Below are 21,771 nucleotides of genomic sequence, written 5' to 3' on the forward strand. Positions count from 1 at the left end.
CGGCCAGTGTGGGCAGGGCCTTCGCGGCCCGGACCGGCGGGCCGGGGCGGGGCCGAGGCTGGGCGGGTCCACGCGCCGAGGGGCGGAGGGCCCGGAAGGGCCGTCGAAAGCTCGCTGCGGCCAGGATCCCGCGACTCGTCGACCCCGGCGGAGGCGTGGCTTCCTCCGCGGGCGCCGCCGAGCCTGCGGGGCGTGGCCAAGCTTCCCTGGGAGGCGTGGCTTCAGTCCGGGGCGGGGCCAGGCCCTGGGTGGTGGGTCAGGCTTCTCGGGAGGCGTGGCTTCGGAGGCGGGGCCGGGCGTGGTCAGTCGTGAGTGGGCGGGGCCGGCGCGGGCGGGGCGGGGCCGGGTTCAGAAGCGCTTGTCCTTCACCAGGCCGTTCCTCAGGGGTGTCCTGGGGGTCAGAGGCGGGGAGGTCAGGCTGGGGCCCTCGGGAGGCCCCGCAGGACGCATGGCTGCAGCATCCCCACTTCCCGGCCCTGAGGACCCCCCGCCTCAGGGAAACTGAGGCCTGGATTCCCAGGCAGGCACCGAATTAAGCACTGGCTCCTCATTAAAGGCACAGAGTTTGGCCTAGTGGTTAAAGTGCTTGCCTAGCATGCATGAAGACCCGGGTTCGATTCCTCGGTACCACATACATAGAAAAAATGTCGGAAGTGGTGCTGAGGCTCAAGTGGTAGAGCTCTAGCCTTGAGAAAGTCCAAGGACAGTGCTCAGGCCCTGAGCTCAAGCCCAGGACTGGAAAAAAAAAAAAAAAAAAGGCACAGCCACTCCTTCCTGTGCCGAGGGGCCCGCCTTCCCCGGGCAAGCTACGGGGCGGATGGTGCTCTCGCCTGCATCCCAGCGCAGGGGTGAGAGCTCTGCAGCGCTCAGACCGGAGGATGGCGGGTCAGGGGCAGCGCCAGGCTCAGAGCTCTGATGACTGAGGATAAAATTCCTCCACTTTACACAATTAGAAATACAGTAAGGGCCACAGGCGGGGCTTAGTGGTGGAGTGCGAGTGCCTGCCTAGCCCGCATGAAGCCCTGGGCTGGATTCCTTGGTACTGCAAACACAGAAAGAACTAGAAGTGGTGCTGAGGCTCAGGTGGTAGAGCTCTAACCTTGAGAAAGTCCAAGGACAGTGCTCAGGCCCTGAGCTCAAGCCCAGGACTGGGGGGGGAGGGTGGGAAACAGGCTTCCTGCCTGTGCTGACCCTGAACCTTCACCCATAGCTCTCAGCCTCTTGAGTGGCTGGGATTAGAAGTGTGACCCACAGCGCCCAGGCACAGTGCTCGTTCATAGCTCATTCATGTGATATCTGATGGGTTCTCTCTGAGGATGGTGTATTACATTTCTGGAGCTAGGGGATGGAATAGGAGCATGCTTCCGTGTTGATGTTATCTGAATTTTTTCTCTCCTGTCTCCCTTTATTTGGTAGTTCCAAGGTTTAGGCTCATTTGCTGGGCAGAAGGTCTACCCTTTGAGTCCCATTTATAGTCCTGTCTGAATCTCTAGGCTAGAGCCGGTGAGTCTGGACATCCACCCTCTGGAACTTAGCCTCCTGAATAGCTGGGGAGGGTGGGGGCGGCGGGTGGGGGGGTACATCAGCTTCTGACCTCTGAGTGCCATAGGGTGTCTCTTGATCTCTTGCTCAATTTCTGCCAGGCTGGATTGGGGATGGACTCATGATGGTTGCTTCTAGAACATTTTCAGCAACCCATCTCGTCCCTCTGGGTGGACCTCAGCAGCTGAGGTAAGTCTCTGGACTCCAGGGATCCCTGGTGCCCTGGCGATTTCTCCAAGCTGGCTGATCTCAGTGGGAACAGAAGCTCACCTGCCTGGAAGGCTCCTCCAGGCGGCCTGGCCTGGACAGTCTTTGCTGGTGTCATTCAGTGGGCAATGATCAATAGTTCCCATGAACTAGAGGCAGCGGGGAGTCAGAGGCAGACCCGAGAAGGATGGAGCTGCACACCAAGGACAGTCTGCAGCCCCCCTCAGAGCAGGCAGGAAGAATCAGAGTTCCCAGACGGACGCAGCTGTCCCCGGCTCAGCATGCCTCTGGAGAGGGCTCCGGGAGTGTGCCATGCTTGTGTGAAATCAGGGCTCCCAGCATGGCCTCCTGACTGTACCTGCCTTCTTTTATTCTACCTTTTTATTTATCGTCAGTCCCGGGGCTTGAACTCAGGGCCTAGGCACCGTCCCCGAGCTGCTTTTGCTCAAGGATAGCTGTCTGCTACGGGAGCCACAGCACCACTTGCAGCTTTTTCTGTGTACCTGGTACCGAGGACTGGAACCCAGAGCTTTGTGCATGCTGGGCAAGCACTCTACCACTAGGCCAAACTCCCGACCCCAAAAGTAAGTTTTACATTTTAGAATATTTCCTTGATTCCCTGAAATGTCTCAGAGACCCTTCAGGTCCTGCAGCCCTGTCCATGTTGCACACATCTGCCTGTGTCCACAGCACATGCTAAACCACCTGGTCCCCTGGGGCCTGAGACAATTCTTCCCTCTTTCCTGCAACCCAGCCAGGGTTTTCTTTCCTCCATCTTCCTCTCTGGTCTGTGTCTGTTTCATTCGTGCTGAGCCACGTCCCAGCCCTGCTCTCGGTGGTTATGAGATATCCTGACGTCTGGCCCGGCCCTTGGACCCCGTGGTCTTTATTTCAGACCCAGCCAAGTCCAGCCTGCCTTAGAGTCATGTTCAGGGGGAGCCTGACTCAGGAGAGTCATGGTCCAGGAGAAGGGGCTGCTGGCTTGTCACCCTGTGTTCTGGTGTGGCATTCAGGGGAGTCAGGATGGACACACCAGGGTGTCAGTCCACCGTGAGTCTATCCATCCACAGCATCCTAGCCTTTCTTGGTTTTAGTTCTGGCCAACATGGCGCTCCTGCCTCCTCACTCTTCCCCACTGTCCCCTCTGGAAACTGCCCGAATGCTCTGGAAGAATCATCCCTGTTGTCTCAAATCCCTGACTCGCACTGAAGAGACAACTGCAATCAGGCCTGGACACAGGCCCCAGACGTGAAGCCCCAGCCTGGCTGGCTCCTCTCTGCTCCAGCCACTGAGGTGGGGTCTTCCTCGACGACCCTGTCCTGCTGGCCTCGGCTGCCCAGGCAGCTAGGACTGGTGGCAGGCGTGAGGTGCTGGGCCAGCTCACTTGTGATCTACACGCATGGCCTCTCTGCCCCTCCCCTCCATTCCGCCGCAGTCAGGGCGGCTGAGCCAGCTGCCGTCCACACAGAGGGGCTGGCTGGCCAGTACCTTCTAGATCCTTCTGCAGCCTCCTGTTCCCCAGCACCACAATACTGTCACCCACGTTCACCAGGGGGCCCACAGACCCCACTGGACTCCTCAGCCAGGACAAAGGGTCACGGCCTGGCCCGGCAGCTCACGCCCTCCACGCCAGGGCCACGCCACCCGGCCGCCAGCTCTGGCTCCCAGGTGTGCCTCAAGGCCCCAGGAAAGGGGCCAGAGCGGGGGCCTGCTGTACTCACTCAGCCTTGCTGGGCTTGGGGGCCGCAGGGTCGTACTCCCGCAAGTCTGTCAGCTCATTCATCTGTCCCATCAGAACCTTGGCAGCAAAGGCTATGATGTACTGTGGGGTGGGAGGGAGTGGAGTGAGACATACCCTTCCTCCTTCCCCTCCCCTCCCCTTCCCCTCCCTCCCAGGCCCTGCTGTAGTGGTATGCCCCTGCCACAGGCCCCTTGTGCCTGCTGTCCCCATGGCTCCAGCCGGGACCAGGATCTGGGGCCTCACCAGGAACCAGTAGACATTCATGGCAGTGAGCAGCAGCAGGAGTGAGTTGAAGAAGAAGTAGAAGGGGATGTCGGGCACGGAGACCAGGCTGGAATGGCTGGTGGCATAGAGGACCTTGAGGGGGAACCAGTAGAGGCGGAACCAGAACCTGCAGGAGAGGGGCAGGCGGGGTGGGGGGAGTGTTCAGTCCCACCCTTCTGGTCCCTCCTCCAGGCCTGCCCCACCCCATGGTTCTCTTCAGGAGCTATTTCTTGGCCTTACTCACCTCAGACCCACTCCACCCCTGCCCAGCTCTGCCAGAACCAAGTTCCAACCCCCCCTGCCAAAGTGCCCCTCCTCCCTGCCCTACTGAGCCTCCTCCCAATCTGGCTGCACAGATAAATGATTCCAGCCCTATCCCCCTACCTGTACCTTCCCCGCCAGTCCCCACCCACCCAGAGAGGCCCCACCTCCTTCCCTGACAGCCCCACCCACCCTGACAAGCCCCACCTCCTTCCCTGACAGCCCCACCCACCCTGACAGGCCCCACCTCCTTCCCTGACAGTCCCACCCACCCTGACAGGCCCACCTCCTTCCCTGACAGCCCCACCCACCCAGACAGGCCCCACCTCCTTCCCCGCCAGTCCCCACCCACCCAGACAGGCCCCACACCTCCTTCCCTGACAGCCCCACCCACCCTGACAGGCCCCACCTCCTTCCCTGACAGCCCCACCCACCCTGACAGCCCCACCTCCTTCCCTGACAGCCCCATCCACCCGGATAGGCCCCGCCTCCTCCCCTGCCAGCCTACCGCAACCCACTAGGCCTCACCTTGTTGGCTGGCGGCCTTGCGCACCCAGCTAGGTCCACCTCATCCCTGCCAGGGCCTGCCCGGCCCCTGTCTCCTCCGATTGGCTATGTCGGCTTTACTAGGCCTGACCACGCCCACTCTCAGGCCCCATCCTCCCTGGCCTGGCCCCGCCCCTGTCTCCTCCAATTGGCTATGTCGGCTTTACTAGGCCAGGCCACGCCCACTCTCAGGCCCCACCCTCCCTGACCTGGCCCCGCCCCTGTCTCCTCCGATTGGCTATGTCGGCTTTACTAGGCCTGACCACGCCCACTCTCAGGCCCCATCCTCCCTGGCCTGGCCCCGGCCCCGCCCCGCCCCTGTCTCCTCCGATTGGCTATGTCTGCTTTACTAGGGCAGGCCACGCCCACACTCAGGTCCACCCCTCCCTGGCCTGGCCCCGCCCCCGCCCCGCCCCACCCCGCCTCCGCCCCGCCCCGCCAGCCGCCTCACCAGCTCAGGCAGAAGCTGAGGCAGCCCAGGTTGGCCAGCAGCGCATGCAGCCGGCGGCAGGGGCCATCGCGGGCCTTGAAGTAGGTGTTGAGCTTGGTGAACTCCAGCTGCACGTCGCTGATGTCGTGCAGGAAGAGCACGAGGATGCCCACGTTGTGGTACCTGGCGGGCAGGATGGGGCTGGAGGGGCAGAGCCCGGACCGGGGCGTGGCCGGCGGTGGGCGTGGCCGGCGGAAGCTGCAGAGCTGCCCCATCAGACCCCGGCTCCAGACCCTGGCAGGCCCCAGACCCTGGCAGGCCCCTGCACCCCAGACCGACCCTGGGAGGGGAGGAAGAGGGGAAGGGAGGAGAGGAAGAGAAGGGAAGAGGGGAGGGGAGGAGGGGAGAAGATGGAGAGGAGGGGCTGCAGGGGAGGGGAAGGGAGGAGGGGAGAGCATGGAGGGGAGCGGATGCAGGGGAGGGGAAGGGAGGACGGGAGGGCATGGAGGGGAGGGGATGCAGGGGAGGGGCAGGGAGGAGGGGAGAGCATGGAGAGGAGGGGCTGCAGGGGAGGGGCAGGGAGGAGGGGAGAGCATGGAGGGGAGGGGATGCAGGGGAGGAGAAGGGAGGAGGGGAGAGCATGGAGGGGAGGGGATGTAGGGGAGGGGAAGGGAGGAGGGGAGAGCATGGAGGGGAGGGGATGTAGGGGAGGGGAAGGGAGGAGGGGAGAGCATGGAGGGGAGGGGATGCAGGGGAGGGGAAGGGAGGAGGGGAGAGCATGGAGAGGAGGGGATGCAGGGGAGGAGAAGGGAGGAGGGGAGAGCATGGAGGGGAGGGGATGCAGGGGAGGGGCAGGGAGGGGAGAGCATGGAGAGGAGGGGATGCAGGGGAGGAGAAGGGAGGAGGGGAGAGCATGGAGGGGAGGGGATGCAGGGGAGGGGAAGGGAGGAGGGGAGAGCATGGAGAGGAGGGGATGCAGGGGAGGAGAAGGGAGGAGGGGAGAGCATGGAGGGGAGGGGATGCAGGGGAGGAGAAGGGAGGAGGGGAGAGCATGGAGGGGAGGGGATGCAGGGGAGGGGAAGGGAGGAGGGGAGAGCATGGAGGGGAGGGGATGTAGGGGAGGGGAAGGGAGGAGGGGAGAGCATGGAGGGGAGGGGATGCAGGGGAGGGGAAGGGAGGAGGGGAGAGCATGGAGGGGAGGGGATGCAGGGGAGGGGAAGGGAGGAGGGGAGAGCATGGAGGGGAGGGGATGCAGGGGAGGGGCAGGGAGGGGAGAGCATGGAGAGGAGGGGATGCAGGGGAGGAGAAGGGAGGAGGGGAGAGCATGGAGAGGAGGGGATGCAGGGAGGGGCAGGGAGGAGGGGAGAGCATGGAGGGGAGGGGCTGCAGGGGAGGGGAAGGGAGAAGGGGAGAGCATGGAGAGGAGGGGATGCAGGGGAGGAGAAGGGAGGAGGGGAGAGCATGGGGAGGAGGGGATGCAGGGGAGGGGAAGGGAGGAGGGGAGAGCATGGAGGGGAGGGGATGCAGGGGAGGGGCAGGGAGGGGAGAGCATGGAGGGGAGGGGATGCAGGGGAGGGGAAGGGAGGAGGGGAGAGCATGGAGGGGAGGGGATGCAGGGGAGGGGCAGGGAGGGGAGAGCATGGGGAGGAGGGGATGCAGGGGAGGGGAAGGGAGGAGGGGAGAGCATGGAGGGGAGGGGCTGCCATCCCTCCCACACAGACCTCAGGCCCCCTCCTCTGCTCCTCAGACCCTGTGGGCACCAACCCCCTCCTACCCGACCCCCCCCATCGGCCGGCCGGGCACCGACCGGAAGGCGTAGGAGGCGACGATGAGGACCAGGGCCACGACGTGGTGCAGCAGCATGACCAGCGAGTCCTTGCGCCAGGCGTCCATGCACAGCGTGGCGTAGATGGAGTGGCCGTAGAAACTTCCCTGCAGCAGGTAGGCCGCCCCGATGTCCCGGGGCACCGCCATGCCGGGAGTCCAGCCTGCGGGGAGCCGGACCTTAGGGCGGGCCGGGCCTCCAGGCGGCCCTCCCGGCACTGATGATTACTAAGTCAGGCAGCAAATGCGAAAGGTCTCCCCGTGCTCGTACCCCCCCACTGCAGGAAACCACTGTACTGTGGGATATGACACGGCTCCACGCACGAGAGGGGAGGGCACGGGAGGAGGAGGTGACAGGGGTACCGCTGCTGGGACACTAGACCCGGGGGAGGCACAGAGGGTGAGTCCAGCACAGCCAGGGCCCTGGCCCTTCCTGCCGCCCCCCTTCCTGCAGCTCTCAGGAGAAGGGGGGTGTAGTTTCCACTGCAGCCCTGTGCCCCTGCTCTTCAGCTCAAGGGTGCCGCCCTACCCTTGAGGCACAGCCCCACGTCCAGTGTTCGGGTGGTTAATGGGAGATAAGGGTCTCCCGGACTTTAGTGCCCACGCTGGCTTTGAGTTTTGATTCTCAGATCTCGGCCTCCTGAGTCTAGGATGGCAGACGTGAGCCTTGGGGCCTGGCTGAGGAAGTGGGTTTCTGGGGGCCGGGAGGATGGCTTCTCCTTTGGGGCACACACGTGAGGGGGTCCCCACTGCTCTGAGTGCTGTTTTACCTGGACGTGTGAGGCCACAGGTTCAAGCCCCAGCAGCACCAGGAAGCTGAAGAGATTCGTGTGGAACACAGGGCTGTGGTTTCAGCTGCTGGAGGCTGAGGGGCTGCCTGAGCCTAGAGTTCAAGGTCAGCCTGGCCACAGATCAAGACCCCATCTCCTAAATCACATAACGCACCACTTGATAAATAAATGCTTACTTCCCTTGTGCTGCTGGCGTTCAGACTCAGGGCCCTGCATTTCCCGGGCCCGCTGGCGCCAAGCTGTTCATCCAGGGTATTGTGCACCCTGGGGTACCATGCACCCAGGAGTACCGTGCACCCTGGGGTACCATGCACCCAGGAGTACCGTGCGCTCTGGGGTACCGTGCACCCTGGGGTACCGTGCACCCTGGGGTACCGTGCACCCCGTGCACCCTGGAGTACCGTGCGCTCTGGGGTACCGTGCACTCTGGGGTACCGTGCACCCTGGGGTACCGTGCACCCTGGAGTACCGTGCACTCTGGAGTACCGTGCACCCTGGGGTACCGTGCACCCTGGGGTACCGTGCACCCTGGAGTACCGTGCACTCTGGGGTACCGTGCACCCTGGGGTACCGTGCACCCTGGGGTACCGTGCACTCTGGGGTACCGTGCACCCTGGAGTACCGTGCACCCTGGGGTACCGTGCACCCTGGGGTACCGTGCACCCTGGGGTACCGTGCACTCTGGGGTACCGTGCACCCTGGGGTACCGTGCACCCTGGGGTACCGTGCACTCTGGGGTACTGTGCACTCTGGGGTACTGTGCACACTCAGGTTCCACGCACAAGGTATCCTGCCACCATCACCCTGGCTACCTCCACACCTGCTCATGTGGCAAAGCTGAAACTCCACACACCCCGAACTCCTATTCTGCCTCTTGTCAGTGATGAAGACCTGGGGTGCAGCTGAACCCTGCACCCCAGAGAGAAAGAGCTCTGCGGCTCCTTGGGGATTGCTGTGGGGTCTTTTTGCTGGAACTTGGGTTGGGTGCTGTCCCTGAGCTTCTACTCCAGTCACATTCCCCAGTCCACATGGTATCAGGTTTTTTTTTACCACAATAAAAAGTGTAAACCAGCGGTGGCCCATGGCCCGCATCCCAGCTACTCAGGCAATCTGAGGACCGCGGTTCAAAGCCAACTTGGGCGATAAAGTCCATGAGACTCTTATCTCCAGTTCACCACCAGAAAACTGAAGTGGTGCCGTGGCTCAAAGAATAGGGCGGTAGTCTTGAGCTGAGGAGCGCAGGGACAGCGCCCAGGCCCAGAGACCAAGCTGCAAGACTGGCACACACACACAAAGTATCAAGGACCTAGAAGTCGGGACCCAGTCCACAGTCCTGCCCAGACCATCCAGCAGTCCTGGAGCCTCCCCACCCCTCCCCCACCCTCCTGGCACACAACACCCCTCCCCCCTCCTCCTCTCCTCAGGGACCCAAATCCTGGGTTATGCAATCAGTGCTCAGGCCTGGGCACAGCCAGGTCCAGGTCCTGCCAGGTCCTGGGGCTCTGCTCCTGGCCCAGCCAACAGGCGGGGAGGGGAGCTGGGGAGGACACTAGGCATTCAAACTCAACTGTACAACTCCACATCTCAAAATCTGAGGGCCACCCAGGGCAGCCCACACAAAGCCAAGCCAACCTATGCCACCCGTCCTGGGTTCCAGAAAACGTGATTTGCACGGCCTGCTGGCAGCTTGGGGCCCTGGGGACACTGCTGGCACGGCTGTCATCCAGCAGGAAGCGCCATCTGCCTCTGGGCCAGGAGGGGCCCGGGGGGGGGGGGGGGGCCGCCAGGGCAGGACACGGGCGGCATCAACACCCACCCCGATTCCAGCCTCGGGCACACCCACTCACTGAGTCGGCCTTTTCTCTCTCCCTAGCGTCCCCACCAGACTGGCCGACACACAGTGGCTAGCAAAGGCCACACACCCACAGTCCAGCCCGCCTACATCAGCCGGGAAGCACATGCTATAGTTGTTGTTGCTGGTGGTGGTGGTAGGATTTTTTTGCCAGTCCTGGGGCCTTGAACTCAGGGCCTGAGCACTGTCCTTGGGTTTCCTCAAGGCTAGAGCTCTACCACTTGAGCGACAACACTACTTTTGGCTTTTTTTATGCATGTGGTACTGAGGACTTGAACCCTGGTCTTCGAGCACGCTAGGCGAGCACTCTACCGCGAGGCCATGTTCCCAGCGCCTCTCTAGTTCTTAGGTGACCCCCGGGGACCCTGGGCCTCCGCTGGACACTCATCTTGGCTCACAGCCCCAGGAAACCTCCCCTGATGCTCAATACGGCCTGAAGCCTCTTCTTCTGCCCCCCAGGTCATGGAAGACATCCCGTCTGTCTGCTCAGAGCCCAGCTCCCAGGGCCTTCTGCATCGCCCTCTGCCCCCTCCCCAGCCGGTAGGTCTCCTACCATAGAAGGTGGACGGTGGGTCATGGAAGAAGGGATAGTCAGTGCCGAAGAGCAGGTAGGCACTGTAGCTCCAGCAGCCCAAGTAGAACAGGAACTTCCAGGCGCTCTCGGGCAACTTGGCAGCATCTCTGGGCTGGAGACGGCATCGCTTGGCCAGGGGCTGCAAGAGAGGCAGGAAACGGTCAGTGCCCGGGAGCAGGCACCCCTCTTCTGGGGTGGAGAAGCTGGGGCAGGGACTGGCTAGGCAAGGCAGCATGGAGAGGCCCCCCCAGACCCACCTGGGGTAACCGGACCCCAAGTATGGCAGCCAAGAGCTAAACTTAGCTCCCAGCTGTCCAGCTGCCCTGGGAAGGGCGGAGGAGACACTGGGCCCGGGAGGGGAAGCTTCAGTCTGGGGACCAGGGGCTCTGAGGTTGCAGGGGTGGTGGAAGAGGAGGAAGAGGTTGACTGTAACCTGTGAGGGGAAATTGGAGGGGGCAGTGGAGGCTAGACTCCACGGGGTGCCCTGCGGGGGCAGGAGGGGAGACGGGTGAACTTGGGGGTCTCCCGCCTGTGATCCTAGGTGCTCAGGAGGCTGAGATTTGAGAATCGAGGTTCAAAGCCAGCCCTGGGAATCTCCAATTAACCACCAGAAACCCTGAAGCGGGGCTGTGGCCTTGGCTGAAGAGCTCAGGGACGGCGCCCAGGCCCCGAGTTCAAGACCCACGACCGACCAGGCCCCGGACGACAGCTGTCAGTCAGGAGGGTGGGCGGGGCATCGGCCGGGGCCGCCGAGCAGCCGGGCTCCCGCGGTTGCCATGGAGACAGGCGGCACCCGCCCAGTAACCCCTGGCAACCAGGCTTCTGCCAGGACGAGTTCGGGAGAAGGGGGGGCCGCTTCGCCCCCTCCGTGGAAGGGCGGGGCAGGGCGCGCGCGTGCGCCCGGCGGGGAACCCGGGACGCGGTGCAGGCCCCTCGGCTGCGCCTCCCGGGTCCGCGGGGCCCGGGAGGGGGCTCGGCCGCCTGCGGTGCGGACCCGAGCGACCCCGGCCATCCCGGCGAAGGCGCGCGTTGGGTGCCCCCGCCCCGCGACGCAAGGACGAGGGTGGGCGCAGTGGCGGCGGCGAACAACACCCCGTGCCGCCCCGCCGGGCCCGGCCTCTCCTTGGCGGGCGCAGAAAGGTCCTTTGTTGACGGGGGGCCCCGGCCCGCACCCCACCGCCCCAGCCTGTGCTCGGGGCGCTTCGGGCGCGGCACCTGCCGGGAGGACCCCTCCCCAGGCAGGGCGCGCCAATGTCACCGCCGGGGTCACCCGGCTCCCGCGGCCCCGGGCGCGAGCCCCGACCTGCATCCGCAGATCCGCGGCGCGCCGCTAACCCCGAGCCGTGCGGCCCGGCCCCGCGTCCGCCGCTCCCTCCCCGCACGACCCCGGCCCCGGAGGCCGCACTGACCCGAAAGAGGCGCGCGGTGGCCGCGGCGCGCAGCGCTGTCCAGCCGAGCGCGCCGAGCGCCAGCAGCAGCAGCTCGGGCGGCGCCAGGTGCGCGTGCTCCGCCAGGCCGCGGCGCGCCAGGCCCCAGCCGCCGTCCGCGCAGCCCCGCGCCGCCGCCAGTGCGCTGCCCCAGCCGCGCTGCACCAGCTGCGCGTAGCTCGGCATGGGCTCGGGCCCCGCCGGCCCCGCCGCGACCCCCGCCGCCGCCGCCGCCGCCATGCGCCCGCTCCGCCCCGCTCCTCCGCGGTCCCGCAGCCCAGTCGCGCGCCCGCGTCACGCGCCGCGGCCGGTCCTGGGGGCGTGGCCAGGGGAAGCGTGAACCCCTCTTGCCTGGCCGCGGGGGCGTGGCCTGTGCCGGCTCCGCCCTGCGGGGCGTGGCCGGGGAAGCGTGAATCCCTCTTGCCGGACCCGCGGGGGTGTGGCCTGTGCAGGCTCCGCCCCGCGGGGCGTGGCCGAGGGACACGCGTGAACAGCTCTTGCCTGGGCCCCGCCATGCCTCACCCAGGCCGGGCCGCTGGCTGTCCCGGGTGCGAGGCTCCCCTGCGTGCTGGGGCCTGGCCTAGCCCGGCCCCAGGTCAGCACTACTGCAGGAAAGGGCACCGGAGAGCCCACCTTGGTTTTCAGGCGCCCGAGGAGAGGGGGGCCACGGGCGTCGCCGCCCCGCCCATCCACCCCACAGCTGAAGTTCCCAAGCTTAGGTCTCGGCCCTGGCCCCTCCAGTAGGTCAGGCTATCTGGGGCTCTTCACCCTCCCCTCCTCCAGTGTGCCCTCCTTGACCCCCATCTGCACCTCAACTGGACCCCCTATCTTGAGGGAGCTGCTGGTGTGGGCAGGATTCTCGACCCTTCCAGTGTGCATGGGTGTGAGTGTGCCTGTGTGCAGCCCTGGCCTGGTTCACTCAGGCACGGAGGAGAGGCAGGGCGGGGTGGAGGCCTCCCTTCCTCCTTCCCTCTGGTTGCTGTGACACTCATCAGCAATGGAACAGCTGTGCCTTAAGTTTCTTCCTGGTTGTGGAGGCCAGTGGCAGGCAGGGCAGAGTCCTGAGGAGGGGTCCCAGATCTTTCTGAGGATGACATGCTGACTCTGGGCCCTGGCCCGGCTCCCTGGGAGCTGGGCTGCATTTTGGGGAGGACCCTGGGACAAGTGAGAGCAGAGCCAAGTGTCTTATCAGACCCCCTGGAGAGTCACAGCAGGCAGGGCTATGGCCAGTGCCCTGAACCTTCCATCTCTGTGGCCTCAGGCCCCTTGCACAGTTGCTGGTCCTCCCACCCTGCCTCCTCCTCCCCGTGGCAGGCCTCAGTCACCAGCTAAGAGGGACACCAGCAGGGACCAGGCCCAGGCAAGGGGTGGGGTGCTGGGAAGAGCGGCTAGGCCATGGAGGCCCTTGCCCAGTGTGGGATTCCACCAAGTGGGCACGGAGCTCTGGCAGAGCCTGGGCAGTGGGCCCCGCCCTGATCAGTGATCGCCAGAGGGCACGCAGAACCAAGATGTTTATTGGTGGTGTGGAGGAAGGTGGGCCCCGGTGGGCACTCAGGCACTGGGGGTGTACTGCAGTGCCAGCCGGTCAAAGTCGTTCTCCTGCAGCACAAGAGGGGGGCAGTGAGCCCAGCCAGGAGGAGGGATGGGGGGCCGAGAGTCTGGGGAGGAGGGTGAGTGGGGGAATGAGGACAGCCAAGTGGGGTGGGTTAGTGTGAGGGACGGTGAGTTGTGGGGGGTTGAGAGATAGGGATGGTGAGGCTGGCAGGGGCAGGGCTAGTGGGGGTGGTGAGTCCAGTGACGGGGGTGAAAGAGTGAGGGGGATGGGTTGGTTGGTGAGTGGTGGGGTAAGTGAGGGGATGGGTTGGTTGGTGAGTGGTGGGGGTGAGTAAGGGGGATGGGTTGGTTGGTGAGTGGTGGAGTGAGGGGGATGGGTTGGTTGGTGAGTGGTGGGGGTGAGTGAGGGGGATGGGTTGGTTGGTGAGTGGTGGGGTGAGTGAGGGGATGGGTTGGTTGGTGAGTGGTGGAGTGAGGGGGATGGGTTGGTTGGTGAGTGGTGGGGTGAGTAAGGGGGATGGGTTGGTTGGTGAGTGGTGGAGTGAGGGGGATGGGTTGGTTGGTGAGTGGTGGGGGTGAGTGAGGGGGATGGGTTGGTTGGTGAGTGGTGGGGTGAGTGAGGGGATGGGTTGGTTGGTGAGTGGTGGAGTGAGGGGGATGGGTTGGTTGGTGAGTGGTGGGGGTGAGTAAGGGGGATGGGTTGGTTGGTGAGTGGTGGAGTGAGGGGGATGGGTTGGTTGGTGAGTGGTGGGGGTGAGTGAGGGGGATGGGTTGGTTGGTGAGTGGTGGAGTGAGGGGGATGGGTTGGTTGGTGAGTGGTGGGGGTGAGTGAGGGGGATGGGTTGGTTGGTGAGTGGTGGGGTGAGTGATGGGATGGGTTGGTTGGTGAGTGGTGGGGGTGAGTAAGGGGGATGGGTTGGTTGGTGAGTGGTGGGGTGAGTGAGGGGATGGGTTGGTTGGTGAGTGGTGGGGGTGAGTGAGGGGGATGGGTTGGTTGGTGAGTGGTGGGGTGAGTGAGGGGGATGGGTTGGTTGATGAATGGTGGGGATGAGTGAGGGGGATGGGTTGGTTGGTGAGTGGTGGGGGTGAGTGAGGGGGATGGGTTGGTTGGTGAGTGGTGGGGGTGAGTGAGGGGGATGGGTTGGTTGGTGAGTGGTGGGGTGAGTGAGGGGGATGGGTTGGTTGGTGAGTGGTGGGGGTGAGTGAGGGGGATGGGTTGGTTGGTGAGTGGTGGGGGTGAGTGAGGGGGATGGGTTGGTTGGTGAGTGGTGGGGTGAGTGAGGGGGATGGGTTGGTTGGTGAGTGGTGGAGTGAGGGGGATGGGTTGGTTGGTGAGTGGTGGAGTGAGGGGGATGGGTTGGTTGGTTAGTGGTGGAGTGAGGGGGATGGGTTGGTTGGTGAGTGGTGGGGTGAGTGAGGGGGATGGGTTGGTTGGTGAGTGGTGGGGTGAGTGAGGGGGATGGGTTGGTTGGTGAGTGGTGGAGTGAGGGGGATGGGTTGGTTGGTGAGTGGTGGGGGTGAGTGAGGGGATGGGTTGGTTGATGAATGGTGGGGATGAGTGAGGGGGATGGGTTGGTTGGTGAGTGGTGGGGGTGAGTGAGGGGGATGGGTTGGTTGGTGAGTGGTGGGGGTGAGTAAGGGGGATGGGTTGGTTGGTGAGTGGTGGGGGTGAGTAAGGGGGATGGGTTGGTTGGTGAGTGGTGGAGTGAGGGAGATGGGTTGGTTGGTGAGTGGTGGGGTAAGTGAGGGGGATGGGTTGGTTGGTGAGTGGTGGGGTGAGTGAGGGGGATGGGTTGGTTGATGAATGGTGGGGATGAGTGAGGGGGATGGGTTGGTTGGTGAGTGGTGGGGGTGTGAGGGGGATGGGTTGGTTGGTGAGTGGTGGGGGTGAGTAAGGGGGATGGGTTGGTTGGTGAGTGGTGGAGTGAGGGAGATGGGTTGGTTGGTGAGTGGTGGGGTAAGTGAGGGGGATGGGTTGGTTGGTGAGTGGTGGGGTGAGTGAGGGGGATGGGTTGGTTGATGAATGGTGGGGATGAGTGAGGGGGATGGGTTGGTTGGTGAGTGGTGGGGTGAGTGAGGGGGATGGGTTGGTTGATGAATGGTGGGGATGAGTGAGGGGGATGGGTTGGTTGGTGAGTGGTGGGGGTGAGTGAGGGGGATGGGTTGGTTGGTGAGTGGTGGGGGTGAGTGAGGGGGATGGGTTGGTTGGTGAGTGGTGGGGGTGAGTGAGGGGGATGGGTTGGTTGGTGAGTGGTGGGGGTGAGTAAGGGGGATGGGTTGGTTGGTGAGTGGTGGGGTGAGTGAGGGGGATGGGTTGGTTGGTGAGTGAGAGGGATGGGTTGGTTGGTGAGTGGTGGAGCGAGGGGGATGGGTTGGTTGGTGAGTCTGGTGGGGTGAGTGAGGGGCAGGGTGGTGAGTGGGGGATGGCACGCCTGGCTGGGCGAGGGCTGGGCAGCACACCTTGATCTGGTACTCCTTGATGAAGGGGTGGCTCCGGTGCCCGTCCTTCAGCTGGGACAGGTAGCGGTTCGTCACCTGAGGGGCGGATAAGCTAAGCTCAGGACCCCCAAGGCCCCCCAGGGCAGGCACCAAGGACATGGAGCCCCACGGGCACACAGCCTGGCACACAGTGACAGGCGCTGGGTACAGGAGAGGGGCTGGGGAGTGAGAGCAGGGCTGCAGGAACCCAGCCTGGAACCCGCGCCCTGGAAGGGCCCTGGTAAGGGGGCGCCCCCCCCGCCCCTTCCCCTGCCTCGGGGTGGGGTCAAGGACCACCAGATGACAGGGGTCCCCCAGCACCTCCGGGGGCCTCACCTCCGGGGCCTTGCCCACATGCTGTGACAGGACCACGAGGTTCACCAGAGTCTCTGGGTGGCTGCTGTCCTGCACGGGCCAGACAGGCTGAGGTCAGCAAGGTGGTGGGGGCCAAGCTGCCGCTGTCCCCTTCCCCGCCTCCCCTGCTCACCCCCCCACCTGCCCACTCCAGCCCAGCAGCAGCATCTATGTCCCCCTTTCTGTGCCATTGTTCTTTGGTTCATTGCAGGATCACAGACTTTCCTGCCTGCCTGCCTTCACTGACCCTCACTTCTCAGTCTCCCGAGTAGCTGGGATTGTAGGTGTGAGCGCTGGCGCCACACTTTTTATGGCAAACGAGGAGCTCACGGGACCCCGTCTGCACCCATGGCCAGTGCCGTGGTGTGCACCGTATCTCCAGTAACAAGGTCAGGCCTGCCTTGGGGAGAATCTGTGCAAAAAAGAGCTGAAAGCATGACTCAGAGCGCATGGCAGAGCGATGCCAAAGGACAGCTGACCCCCTGGCAGGTGCCTCTGCAGAGGCCTGGGGCCCCAGGGCCAGGCCCCACCTTGTCCAGGGCTTCCTGCAGGACGGCCTCCGCGGCCTCCCAGCGGCCCTGCGCCATGTGGCAGGCAGCCTGCCCGTTGAGCAGCAGCACCGTGGGTGAGCACTTGTCCGCCAGCTCCTGGAAGATGTAGTAGGCGTCCTGCAGCTTGTCACCTCCCTGCGGGACACCGCAATGTCAGCCCAGCCAAGGCCACACTCGCCAGGAGCCAGGGGCTACCCCGCACTGGAACACTGGGACCCCACCCCACAGGGCCCCAGGCAGCTTGGCAAGGCCACAGGCAGAGGGCCTGGGCCAGGCCTGGCCTCAGGGTGGCAGGACCCACTGGCAAGTGGCAGGCTAGCAGGTGACATGGTGACACCAGAGAAGAGGTGGAGAAGGAGAGTGTCCAGCCACTCAGAGGTCGCGCTGAACTCAGGAGGTGGAGGCCAGCCGGAGTCATGGAATAATCCAGCCAAGAGACAAAGACTCTGCCCCAGGACCATGGGCCCAGGCGGGGCCACCCCACCCAGGCTGGAGATGCCCTCCAGCCCACACCACGGTGACCATGGTACCAGAGACTGGCAGCACATTTTCAAAGCAGGGACAAAAGAGCAGTTCAGGGTGGCAGCAAGTTGGGGGGGGGAGGGCTAGAACTGTGTGGGGAGGGGAAGGAACAAGCCCGGGAAGCTGGGAGGCAGAGCTGGGGTGCATGGAGGGGAGGGGTGCAGGCCGGGCAGTGAGCAGGAGGTGATGCCATGCAGTCATGGACCCCCAGGGCCTCACCACAGCCAGGTTGACCCAGGCAGTTGCCAGCTGGGTCAGCGTGGCATCTTCGTCCTGGTCCTGCATTTTTTTCAGCTCCTTCCTGCAGAGGACACGGAGGGTGCTGAGTGGCCAGCTCCGGGTGCTCCCGAGCCCCTGGTCTCTGTGCAGGCCTGGCTGGCCCAAACCAGCCTGCGGGGCCGGGTGGGGCCCAGGAAAGCCAGGGCACATTGGTGGGGAGCAACATGGCTGAACTTTTTGTTGGTGGTGGTAGTCCCGGGGTTTGAACTCGGGGCTTGGGTGCTGTCCCTGAGCTTTGTCACTCAAGGCTGACACTCTGCTACTTTGAGCCACAGTCTAGTTCCCGTTTTCAGGTGGTTCATCAGAGATGAGGGTCTCACAGTTTCCTGCCGAGGCTGGCCATGAACCGTGACCCTCCAATCTCAGCCTGCCGAGTCGCTGGGATTCCAGGCAGGCGCCACCGGCTCAGCTTTTCAGGGCTTTTGGGGTTCTTGGCTGGTTCACGTGGACAAGCACTCACCCCAGCTCCCCATGCCCATTCTCAGGTCATGGCCTGACGGGAGCTGGCGTGGTCTGCTGTCGTGGATGCCCCAAGCCACCTCCCTCACTGTTGGCCCCACAGGGACACCGAGGCCCAGGGCTGCAAGGCCGGCGGGGACTCACCGTGCCAGGTCCAGGCGGTCCAGCTTCAGGAGGATCTGCACCGTCATGGCCATGCTGCGGGAAGGGCAGGCGCCATGAGCCCTAACCAGGCCCCCTCCACACTGCTGCCCTCCAGAATGTCCCAATCCCCTCCCCCGCTCCCTGGAGGGCAGCGCTGCCCCGGCACAGGCGGGTCCCGGGCTTGGCGCTCACCACTCCAGGCTGTCACCCTGGTGCAGGGCGCGCAGCGCGGCGTCGGGGTTCTGCTCGTGGAAGTAGACGGCGGCCGCCATGAGCAGGAAGGTGGTGTTGCTCACGTCCACGCTTCTGCTCATCTCCCGGTCCAGCTCTACCACAATGGCGTCCCTGTGAAACACGGTGGTCGGGGCAGGGCTGCGAACCTCAAAGGTCGCCCGTGGCAGAGCCCCAGGCCTCAATGCCCCATTCTCACTGCCCTCAGGTGGGGACAGAAGGGGAAACTGAGGCCCTGAGATACGGGCCTCAGGCGGCATGGGGTGCCCGGAGCCAGTGACGTGGGGCCTGCAGGTCCTGTGACGCTGGGACACATGGGACACAGGCAGGCCATGAGAGGACCACACGCAGCTCTGGGGGAATGGCGGGGGACTGACACGTCACCCCCTCAGGAAGGTCCCATTGCTACGCTCTGCTGTTTGGAGGGGAAATGGAGGCCGGGAGGCGGCGCCGGGGCGTCCTGTCTGGGGCGGGGACTCACCTGCAGCTCCCGGCCAGGTACTCCGCGAAGGTACGCACGGCCTGGAGCTCGGGGGCCGAGGAGGGCTGGATCTCATCCAGAACCACGCCATACTTCCGCTGTGGGAATGGACGGGCTCTGGTCAGGACCTCAGCCCACTGCCGTCCATCCCCCAGGGCACAGCGGAGGCCCCCATGCTGCCCACTGTCCTTGCAGGACACCTCCTCTGGTCAGCACAGCCTCCTTCTGTCCGTCCAGAGTGGGCATGGAGACCTGGGCTGGGGCTTCTGTGAAACAGGTGATGCAGGCCCTGTGGCGGGATGTCCAGGAATTGGGCGGCCCTATGGCCACCAGGTCCGGGCTGGCCCGTCACGTAGGCCTGCTGGCTCCTGTCCCCGCACTGCCATCCTCCTGTCTGTCAGGTCACTGCCAGTCCACTGCCCCTGCCCAGGCCCCACCCACCCCGTGCCCACACCCACCTGGGCGAGGTATGCTCGGTACAGGAAGACATCCCTCTCCACCTCCTTCTCTGGGTTTGACAGCTGTGGGAACGTGGGAAGGTCAGTGATAGCAGGGGACACCAGAGCAGCCCGCCCTGGACACCTGGGGACAGCTCAGGGACCCTCAGCCCTCTGGAACCCTGGCAGCCGCTCCTAACTCGCTGTCTTATAACTGCCAAGACAGGCTGTCCTTTGGCAGCCCTGTGGGCATGTCACTGGAGGATCCCAGAGCGCCACTGTGCCAGCATTCATGTCTGTTTGGGGTTTTTTTTTTTTGCTAGTCCTGGGGCTTGAACTGGAGACTGTCCCTGAGCCTCTTTGGGCTCAAAAACAATGCTCTACCACCTCGAGCCACAGCACCACTTCCGGTGTTCTGACGGTTAACTGAAGATAAGAGTCTCACAGACTTTCCTGTCCAAGCCAGCTTGGAACTGTGATCCTCAGATCTCAGCCTCCTGAGCTGCTAGGTCGACAGGTGTGAGCCGCTGATGCCAGCTTCGAGTTGATTACGTTTTGGCTTTCTTGGCAGGGCTGGGTTTGAACCTTGGCGGAAGCTGTTCCACAGAGCCTCATCCCAACCTGACTGACAAGTGCTGTTCCATGAAGCCACTCCCCCAGCCTTTGGGGGGGCCTTTGAGAGGACACAGTGGGCAGTCATGAGGGGCACAGGGGGCCTCCTTTGGCCCCAGCCACCCTTTGGAAAACAGAGAGGGCATCCCCGCTGCCTTCCCAGAGTAGAGTCCAGCACCCCCTCCACACCCCAGCCCCGGGAGTGGCAGCAATGGCAGGTAAAGCAGGGGCAACACAGCTGGACGGGGCAACAGGGGCAGAACACCTGCTCAGCTCCTGTAAGGCTCTGGCTCCACCAGGCACAGGGGCAAAACCCTGCAGCCTGAGGAATGCTTAGGCACAGGAAGGAAGGCAGCCACTCCCCTGGGTGGTGCCTGCCATCTTGTGGACACTTAATGTCCAAGGGAATCTGTGATTAGTAAAGGACAAAGGGGGCCTGGTGGTAGAGTGTTGGCCTAGCATGCGTGAAGCCTTGGGTTCAGTGCCTTGGTAGCACATACACAGAAAAAAGCCAGAAGGGGTGCACTGTGGCTCAAGGACAGTGCCCAGGCCTGGAGTTCAAGTTCCCAGTACTGGCAATAAATAAATGAATGGACAAAGGGACTCTTGTGTTCTGCCCATGGAGGGAGGGCATGGTGGCTCACACCAGTAATCCCGGTTACTCAGAAGGTGAACACGGAAGGAGTCACACCGCCCAAGGTCAGATAGGGTAAAAGGATCCCAAAACTCCATCTCCGTGAATAAGCAGGGTGAGATGGCTGACATATATCAGCCCAGCTACCCTGGAGGAGAGCTGGGGAATGGCAGTCAGAGGCTGACCACAGCGGAAAGCACAAGGCGGTATCTGGAAAATAACTAAAGCAAAAAGGGCTGTTGTATGTGAGGTGAAGAGATAATAGAGTACCTGACTAGTCAACTTGAAGTTCTGAGGGGGGAGAGAGAGGAAGGTATTCAGACAGACTGACTGAGACAGAGAGAAAGGAACTGGGCACTGGCAGCTCACATCCTAGCTAAGTGGGGGGCAGAGATGGGGGGATGTCTGTCCAAGGACAGCTTGGGCAAGAAGTTAGTGGCGTGAGGCGGTCTTCTTTTCTTTTCTCTTTTTGTGGTACTGGGGATTGAACCGAAGGCCTCACCTATGTAAGCCAGTCCGGTGTTGCACGCCTGAAACCCTAGCCTGCTCAGGAGGCTGAGATCTCGAGGCACAGATTAAAAGTCCCTGAGCCTCTTATCTCTAAAAGCCTGTAGTGGAGCCCTGGTTCAAGTGGCAGAGCGCCAGCCTTGAGCTTTTTTTTTTTTTTTCCAGTCCTGGGCTTGAGCTCAGGGCCTGAGCACTGTCCTTGGGTTTTCTCAAGGCCAGAGCTCTACCACTTGAGCCTCAGCACGCTTCTGGCTTTTTTCCTATGTACGTGGTACCCGGGTCGTCGTGCATGCTAGGCGAGCTCTCCACCACTCGGCCACACTCCCGGCCCCACCCTTGAGCTCTTTCAAAGCTCAGGGCCAGCGCCCAGGCCCGGAGTTCAAATCCCAGGACCGACACAAAGAGAGAGTTGGGTGCAGGGCGCCAACGCCTCCCTTCCGCCTTCTGGGGCGCCCTAGGGGCGCCCGGGTGAGCCGGGGTTGGCGGGGACGGGGAGGAGAAGGCCCAGGAGCGCCCGCGCTCGCGCCCACCTTCACGCGCTGCGCCTCGTTGATGCACTGCTGGTAGCTGCCGATGTAGAAGGCGTTCTTCACGTCGAAGAGCTCGTCCACTTCTCCCGAGCCGCCGGAGGCCGGGCCCGGAGCCGGAGGAGCCATGGCGCTCCGAAGAGGACGCTCTCTTCTTCCTTCCGGAGTGACACGTAAGGCGGAAGCAGGACCCTGCCGCGGCGCCCCCTGGGAAATGTAGTTTATGGGAGTGAGCCAATGGGAACTACGAAACGGGATGATGTGGGCGGGCCATGCAAGAGCGCTCTCGGATTGGGAGGGATGAGCGAGATCAAACTGCTCTGCCGAATGGTAGTTCTTTCGTACAACTGCTGAAAGATCGTTTTCTCCAGGTCTCTCAAGGCCTGCTGGGAATTGTAGTTTGTTCGATCCTGTGAGCACGTGGGGGGGAGGAGAAAAAAACGTAAGGAGGCGCTCGGGGCTGCGATTGGCTAACTGAGCTGGAGAGGGTGGTACCACATGAGGAGCCGGTCCAATAAACAGCAGAGGCCTGTGCTGACGTC

General features: G+C 63.5%; 2 protein-coding genes across 2 annotated transcripts; both read right to left on the reverse strand.

Annotated features, from left to right (window-relative positions):
- Positions 1-8: 8 nt before the first annotated feature.
- Cers1 (ceramide synthase 1) lies at positions 9-11,699 on the reverse strand. The gene is made up of 7 exons (XM_090351488.1): positions 11,442-11,699; positions 10,012-10,171; positions 6,799-6,979; positions 5,013-5,174; positions 3,734-3,881; positions 3,471-3,571; positions 9-391 (listed from the first exon to the last, which is right to left on the reverse strand). Exons 1-7 carry the CDS (start codon positions 11,697-11,699, stop codon positions 349-351), a joined length of 1,053 nt encoding a protein of 350 aa, XP_090207614.1. The 3' UTR covers positions 9-348.
- A 1,253-nt stretch (positions 11,700-12,952) lies between these two features.
- Cope (coat protein complex I subunit epsilon) lies at positions 12,953-21,655 on the reverse strand. Its single transcript, XM_090334782.1, has 10 exons — positions 21,233-21,655; positions 18,971-19,033; positions 18,513-18,610; positions 17,993-18,145; positions 17,801-17,854; positions 17,138-17,219; positions 16,376-16,531; positions 15,828-15,896; positions 15,474-15,548; positions 12,953-13,058 (listed from the first exon to the last, which is right to left on the reverse strand). Exons 1-10 carry the CDS (start codon positions 21,356-21,358, stop codon positions 13,011-13,013), a joined length of 924 nt encoding a protein of 307 aa, XP_090190908.1. The 5' UTR covers positions 21,359-21,655; the 3' UTR covers positions 12,953-13,010.
- Positions 21,656-21,771: the final 116 nt, after the last annotated feature.

The sequence above is a fragment of the Megascapheus bottae genome, chromosome 1, assembly GCF_031878675.1.
Source record: "Megascapheus bottae isolate mThoBot1 chromosome 1, mThoBot2.hap1, whole genome shotgun sequence".
In the NCBI taxonomy this organism is placed as follows: Eukaryota; Metazoa; Chordata; class Mammalia; order Rodentia; family Geomyidae; genus Megascapheus; species Megascapheus bottae.